This window comes from Scylla paramamosain, chromosome 5, assembly GCF_035594125.1.
Source record: "Scylla paramamosain isolate STU-SP2022 chromosome 5, ASM3559412v1, whole genome shotgun sequence".
Classification (NCBI taxonomy): Eukaryota; Metazoa; Arthropoda; class Malacostraca; order Decapoda; family Portunidae; genus Scylla; species Scylla paramamosain.
This window is the reverse complement of record NC_087155.1, coordinates 35,649,266-35,656,854: the sequence shown is the minus strand read 5'-3', so window position 1 is coordinate 35,656,854 and position 7,589 is coordinate 35,649,266. Positions and strand designations below refer to the sequence as shown.

Sequence of the window (7,589 nt, the reverse complement as noted above, 5' to 3'; positions counted from 1 at the left end):
GTGTGTGTGTGTGTGTGTGTGTGTGTGTGTGTGTGTGTGTGTGTGTGTGTGTCTTTTTTATGGTCTTTTATCTTTTTTATCCTATTTATCTATTTTTATCTAGCTTTTCTTTTGTATATCTTTATGCTTTACTGCCTCTTTGCCTGCTTGCTTTCCATTATTCTCTCTATTTATCTGTTTCTACCTCTCGTATCTCTGTCTGCCTTTATACATCTGTCTGTCTGCATGTCTGCTTGTACTCCACCTTTCCTTTTTTTGGCCTGATCAGTCTTTTATCTCCTTTTTATCTTTGCCTTTTTTTTTTATTCTCCTTTCCTATCTTCACTTCACCTGCCAGTCTTTCTGTTCGTGCGCTCTTCCTTCAGTCATCTGTCTCGATTCATCTGTGCATCTGTCCCCTTTTTGTCTGTCTGTTCTTTCATTTACCTGACCAACCTCTCTCTCTCTCTCTCTCTCTCTCTCTCTCTCTCTCTCTCTCTCTCTCTCTCTCTCTCTCTCTCTCTCCTGAGAGCGGTGGAGGCGAGAGATGCCTGCGGTCATTCTGTCGGTGGGAGGGAAAAGGAAAGAAAGGACACATCTGGGAGCCTCCATGGGTGACCCTCCTCCTCCTCCTCCTCCTCCTCCTCCTCCTCCTCCTCCTCCTCCTCCTCCTCCTCCTCCTCCTCTAACAACAACAACACCTCCTCCGTCGGCGCCTCCTGCAGCAGTCTCCACTAATGTCGCCTCTCCATCTTCCGCAGAGACAAGCCATGCTGGTGTGGCAACTGGAGGAGGAACTGCGACATCTTAGAGCTCGCGGCCCCAGTATGGAGGTGCGGTGCTCGCCTCCCTCACCCTCTCTCACTGGCTCACTCGCTCACTCACTCATTCACTCTCTCACTCACTCACTCACTTGTTTACTTACTTACGTACTTACTTACTCCTCTATCTTATCTTTTCTTGTCTTGTTTGTTTGTATCTTTCCTAAAGTCCACTCAGTTTAGTTGAGTTTTGTTTACGTCATGGTGTGTTTGTGTTCGTGCTTGACTCTCGCTCTCCTCTCTCTCTCTCTCTCTCTCTCTCTCTCTCTCTCTCTCTCTCTCTCTCTCTCTCTCTCTCTCTCTCTCTCTCATGCTATTCATCTTATTTCCTCTTTTTTTCTCCTTATCATTTCTCTCTTTGTCTTCCGTTTCTCTCTTTTTTTCACTTTTCTTTCCTCACTTCGCTCTTCATCATTTATCATTATTCTTTTTTTCATTCGTATAAGTGCGCCTTTGTTTCCCTCCTCCATTTTTTTCTTATTTTACTTCCTCTCCTTTACTTGCCTTTCTCATTCTCGTATCTCATTTATCTCTCGTTTATCTCCTTCCTCTGGTTTCTTCCACGCTTCCTTCCTCCTCCCATTTTCTTTCTCAAGTTTTGCTGCATGTTCTTTTTGTCTTCTTCGTCTTTTTTCTTTCAGTCTTCTCTTCCTTTCTCGCTTTTAAGATTTTGTTCCGTTTCTTTTCATGTTCTTTAATCTCTCTCTCTCTCTCTCTCTCTCTCTCTCTCTCTCTCTCTCTCTCTCTCTCTCTCTCTCTCTCTCTCTCTCTCTCTCTCTCTCTCCGTCTTTCTGCGTCTGTTTTGTTGTTTTTGTTCTATTTATTTGGCTTTTCTTCTTCTTGCGTTTTGTTTTCTTTCCCCTTTCTTTTTTTATTTTTGTAGATAGTAATTTTGAAGTATTTGTGTCTGTTTCTATCCATCCATCCATCCATTCATTCATTCATTCATTCGTTCGTTCATTCATTCATTCATTCATTCATTCATTCATTCATTCATTCATTTATTCATTCATTTATTCATTCATTCATCACCCAATGCTTTGCCTCGTCTTCATTCATTATTTAGTCTTCATGTCACTCTCTTCATCCTTCCTTCTTTCCTTCTTTCCATCCTTCCCTTCCTTCACTTCTGTTCTTACCTATATACGCTGTTTTGTTCCTTCCTTCGCTGTAACATTTCGTCTCCCGTAACTTCCTCGTTTTCTTCCTCGCATTTTCACCTTTTCTCATTTGTATTGCATCATTTTCCTCTCTCTCTTTTCTTTCCTTTCTCTCTGCCTCCCCTTTTCTCTACTCCTTTATTTCCCTCTCCTGCAGCTATCAGTCTTTCTTCATTCCTCGTCCTTCTTATTTTAATTTCTCCTTTTTCCCATTATTTTCATCTTTCTTCCTTCATTTCCTTTCTTTTTAACTATTTCAATGGTCAAAGTTTTTATCCGTGGGATTTTTTTTGTATTATTTTTACTATTCTTCCTCCTTCCCTTCCCTCCTTTATTTTTTGCTCCTTTCCTCCTTCCATTTTTTTCTCTCTCCTTCTTTTCGTGTTGATAAGGATTTTTACCTCCGCATTTTTCATTTTCCTTCAATTATCGTGTTTTTTTTCTTTCTCTCTCTATCTATCCTTTTCTTTCTCTTCCTCCCTCTATCTCTTTTCTTCGTTTCATTTCAACCTCTTTTCTCTGATAAGACTTTGATCACGGTGATATGTTTTATGGCAGCAATATAGGGCTCTCTCTCTCTCTCTCTCTCTCTCTCTCTCTCTCTCTCTCTCTCTCTCTCTCTCTCTCTCTCTCTCTCTCTCTCTCTCTCTCTCTCTCTCTCTTTCTCTTTACAAAATATCTTCCACCTGTATTGAATTTCATGTTTTTTCTTTTTTTTTCTTTTTTTCTTTCCCTTCAGTTTCTCATCTATTTTACAAACACACATTTCATTTTCCTTCCTTTTCTTTTCTTCTTTTTTATGTTTCTCGCCTTTTATCGGCATGTGTTTTATGTTTCTCTGTTTCTGTGTGTGATATTTTAACTGTTTCTCTCTCTCTCTCTCTCTCTCTCTCTCTCTCTCTCTCTCTCTCTCTCTCTCTCTCTCTCTCTCTCTCTCTCTCTCTCTCTCTCTCTCTCTCTCTCTCTCTTTGTGTGAGTTTGTGTGTGCATTTCTTTTTAACTTTTTTTGTGGTGAGGAATGGTGAAGGTTTGCTTTTGAGTGTTTGTTTCTTTAACTTAATATTAATATGTATATTTTATAATTGTCGTATGTTTTTTTTTTAATTACCTTTTTTTTCTTGTTTAATTTCAACGTAACACAGTTTATCCCTCATATTTGTTTTCATGGAACTTTTATGTGGTGTAGAAGAGAATGAAATAGTCTCTCTCTCTCTCTCTCTCTCTCTCTCTCTCTCTCTCTCTCTCTCTCTCTCTCTCTCTCTCTCTCTCTCTCTCTCTCTCTCTCTCTCTCTCTCTCTCTCTCTCTCTCTCTCTCTCTCTCTCTCTCTCTCTCTCTCTCTCTCTCTCTCTCTCTCTCTCTCTCTCTCTCTCTCTCTCTCTCTCTCTCTCTCTCTCTCTCTCTCTCTCTCTCTCTCTCTCTCTCTCTCTCTCTCTCTCTCTCAGTAGTAATTTTTTTCCATGTAATTTTTCGCTGCAGTTCATTTTTACATGTAGTTAATTTGCCTGATTGTGTTTACTGACCTCTGAATACCATTAGTGAGGTCAAGGAAAGGAGAGGCAGGGAATATTAAATCTCTGGTCAGACGTGAACTGGTATACGCAAGCTTCAGTTGACCTTTGCCTGCCTGCCTGCCTGTCTCCCTTCCTGCCTCCCTCCTGCTTGCGTCACGTCACCTGTGCGTGCGAATAAATGAAGGAATCGATGAACGTTGATTCGTTGCAGTAGAACGTGTGTGTGTGTGTGTGTGTGTGTGTGTGTGTGTGTGTGTGTGTGTGTGTGTGTGTGTGTATGTTTGTCTTCCTGCAGGATATATTGTTATTGTTGTTGTTTGTTTGTCGACACTTGTGATTTCCCCCTTTTTTCTGTTTTTTTTTTTTTCTGTTTACTTCCTTGTTGGTGTGCTTTGTTTCCATGATTGGTGGTGCTGGGTGAAATGCTGGTAATTGGTTAGGAGTGGTTGCATTTTTGTTGTTGTTGAAGTAATAGTGGTTGTAGCTCCTGTAGGGGTGGTTTTGTAATGGTAGTAGTTACAGTAGTAGTAGTAGTAGTAGTAGTAGTAGTAGCAGTAATGGTGGTAGCGGCAGTTGTAGTAGTAGAAGTAGTAGTAGTAGTAGTAGTAGTAGTAGTGGTAGTAGTGCGTAATAGCATTAGTGGTAGTAGTAACATCAGCACTAGCGGTAACACAAGTAAAAATACCATTAGTAGTAGTAGTAGTAGTAGTAGTAGTAGTAGTAGTAGTAGTAGTAGTCGTAGTAGCAGTGGTAACGGCAGTACCATTAGCAGGGGTAGTGATGGCAGTAGCGCCAATTAGCCAATTATTTTCATTACAAGTTTTTGTTAAGTATCACAAAGCATGCCCTCACTTTCGTTTTTTCGTGATACATGAAATCAATTTACTTCACCTCCTTACATATCTTTCTTTAGCAATATGATCATTGGCATTGCACATTGGTTAATTAGTTCGTTTACTTATCATTTGTTTGCGTACTAAGGCATTTGGTCCTTTTCAAAATTTGCATTTCACCAGTACTTCCTCATTTCCAAATTTGCCCATCTCTCCTGTCATCTGGCCTCTATCATGTTCACTCTCTTTCTTTGTTCGTGGAATGAAAAAAAAAAGTGCAAAATCTTCTTAGCACCTCCAATTGATGTTGTCCGCACAAAACTATTTATAAAAACTCACATCACCAACGGTCCTGTAAATTCCTTTTCCAGAAATAAACCGTAAATCCGATTACGTTTAAAATCACTGATACGACTGTCATTAGCCTGAGGCGTGGCGCCAAATTAGATCCCGATCATATGGTATCATTTTTACGCGGAAATTACGACGACACGAAAATATTTATTAATACAAGCGAGAATGGTCTTCGTCCGCGTCCTGTTTGGCCACCGCCGCCGCCGCCGCCGCCCTGGGAGTGAGGGAGGCGGAGGCGGCGGGGTTCCGGCGACGCGGTGACCCGGAATGGCGGCCAGTCAAGCCTCATGTTGAGCCGCCCTGCGTGACGCGACCCTGGGACGGCTGGCGACCCTGACGAAACCTGAGAGAGAGAGAGAGAGAGAGAGAGAGAGAGAGAGAGAGAGAGAGAGAGAGAGAGAGAGAGAGAGAGAGAGAGAGAGAGATATACCATTGGGGAAAACTTATCACACACACACACACACACACACACACACACACACACACACACACACACACACACACACACACACACACACACACACACTCAGGTACACACACATTTAAACTCTAACTGGTATTGGTTTTAACTCTTTCAAAAAATAAAATAAATAAATAAATAAATCTTGACACTTCCAGTCTTTTGAGCAAATTTCCAAGGAAGTTGAGAATGAAGAGTTCGTGTTGGAGCTTGGCGAGTGAGGAGCTTTGTGTTATTCGGCGAGGAGGAGGAAATAAAGAGATGCATGTGAAAGAGGAGATGCATGAGGAGGAAGAGGAGGAGGAGGAGGAGGAGAGGAGAAAGTGGAGAAACTGATGATGATGATGGTGGTGTAGCAGAAGGAGAAGGAGACGCGAGAGAAACAAACATGCTCAAGGAGATGATGCATGTTCCGTGCAGACAAGTGGTTACTGAGACACTCCCTCTCCCCCTCTTTACAGAAACAAGCCATGTTGGTGCGACAGCTAGAGGACGAACTGCGACACCAGAAGGCACGGGGACTCAGCGTCGAGGTGCAGAGCCAACTGGAGAACCTGTCGACGGAGAATGACCACCTGACCCGCGAGGTAGCCATCTTGAGGGAGACAATCAAGGTAAGCACTCGCCGCCTGTGTTTCCCTTGTCGTAGGTAGCCATTGATCCTCCGCCATCCCGTCCCTTCCCTCCCTCTCCCTCGCCCTCCTTCACTACGTCCTCCTGAATGTGGTTGTCTCCTTCCGACTTCATTTGGTTCACTCATTCTGTCTTCGCACCACAAGAACGTCCCCTCCTGCAGTCCACACCTGTGCTCTACCTGCCCGTGGAGGAGTGAACGCCTGAAGGTGACGCTGACGGGGTAATGAAGTTATGCTGTTTGCTGGGAGTGTTCCTCATGCCCTTTAGATAAAGTGAGTAGTTATTTTAGTCATCAGTTTCAGCAGTACTAGCAGGTTCTCAGTTAGGAGAGGGGGATTAAAGTGTTATTGTTAGTATTTTATTGTCATATTTCTGTCTGGAGGAAATTATTTACACTCAAGGGTCTGTGAAATGTTTCAGAAGTAAGGGTGGAGGAATTACCGAAGTTACAAAGTTAGCTACGTAACTTTGCCTCTTAGGGGAGATGGTGGGCGAGGCAGCCTGAGGGTGTTTTAGGTCAAGGAGGTGACGGCGGTGGCGGCGGCGATGGTGATGGTGGTGGTGGTGGTGGTGGTGGTGGTAGCTTTGTGAAGGTGATGAAATGGTGGTTGTACTGAGGTGGGGAGGATAAACGGTGGTGATGTAGTGGAAATAGTGATTAAGTGGTCCTAAGCTGTAGTGATAATGGTAATAGTGATGAAGCGGAGATGGTAGAGATAGGATCACAGTGACGTGGTGGTGTTGAGGCTGCAGTAACAGGAGACAATGGTGGAGGTTGTTATTTTTATCCCAACAATAAGGTCAGCAGGTTATATCTCTCCCGCAGTAGTGTTCTGTGGGCGGGAGGCGGGGAGGGGCTCTGAGCTTAGGTTAAATCTGTGACACAATTAAATCATGGCGGTGAGAGGCGTGGATGGCTGCCGTTAAAGTAATAGTGCTGGGAATGAGGTTGTCAGTGGGAGGTGGTGAGTGCAGGGCCGGGGCGGGTAGGGGGATGCAGGTACTGCCAGGGGAAGGAAGCAAGGTAGGCCAGTAGTGGCGGGTGTTGTGGTTCTTGTTCTGCAAAGTTTGATACTGAGAGAAAATGGTCCAATTGCTCCGTTTTCTGTGCCGGGACGCCCCACACCTTCCTCAGAGCCACCAGGTGAGTGATGTGACACCTGCCACCTGTGAAATTATTGGATAACATTAATGTTTGTGTTTTCTTGCCACATTACTTTTTTGTTTTGTCCTGCTTCATTTTTTCTCATTATTTATTCATCTGGCAAACTTATGTTTTATTTCCTCACAGTTTTTGTCTCCAGTTATAAGACATGTTAAGTGAAGGAGCCGCCTCGGTTGAGACACTCAGGAGAGACGCAAAATTTGTGCCCAAGGAAATAAATTGATTTTCTCCATTACCTGCACCTAAACATTTCATGGGTTATCAGGTTTGTATTGTAGTCGCCAGCCTCCCTGTAGCCCTTGGCGGGGAGTAACAAATAATGGGAACAGTGGTAACAACCGAGCTTGCGGGAAGCTCTCGGCAAGCCTCTCCTCAGTGGTCTCAGCCAAGGCGGCGACGCGGCCCCGGTAGCTCTAATGGCGGCCGCTTGCGGTAGCCCTGACTGGCCCTCAAAGTCTACCATACTGGGTTGTTGTAGCAAATGGAGAGGCGCAGTGCTAAAGAGGCCAAGGGGCAGCAGGGGGCCCACGACTCCCTGCTCACGGATAACGATCGCTTAAACCGCGAAGTCTGCCTGCTGAGGGAGGCAAGCAAGGTACGCTGCTTGCTAAGAAGCCGTAAATTTACTTAGTGCGTGTATGTGTGTATTTTTCTAGATTAGCAGTTTTG

At 43.9% G+C, this 7,589-nt stretch overlaps 1 protein-coding gene across 20 annotated transcripts in view; it reads left to right on the top strand.

Annotated features, from left to right (window-relative positions):
* Positions 1-743: 743 nt before the first annotated feature.
* The window catches only part of LOC135100892 (centromere protein F-like), a 59,012-nt gene continuing 52,166 nt past the window's right edge, over positions 744-7,589 (top strand). For 12 of the 20 annotated variants that reach the window (XM_064004435.1, XM_064004426.1, XM_064004425.1 and 9 more), the window contains exons 1-3: positions 744-812; positions 5,581-5,733; positions 7,399-7,515. In XM_064004435.1, the coding sequence (XP_063860505.1) occupies positions 750-812; positions 5,581-5,733; positions 7,399-7,515 (333 nt within the window). In that variant the 5' untranslated portion in view covers positions 744-749. The remainder of the gene's footprint in view (positions 813-5,580; positions 5,734-7,398; positions 7,516-7,589) is intronic. The other 8 variants (XM_064004431.1, XM_064004442.1, XM_064004441.1 and 5 more) reach the window with 1 other exon arrangement.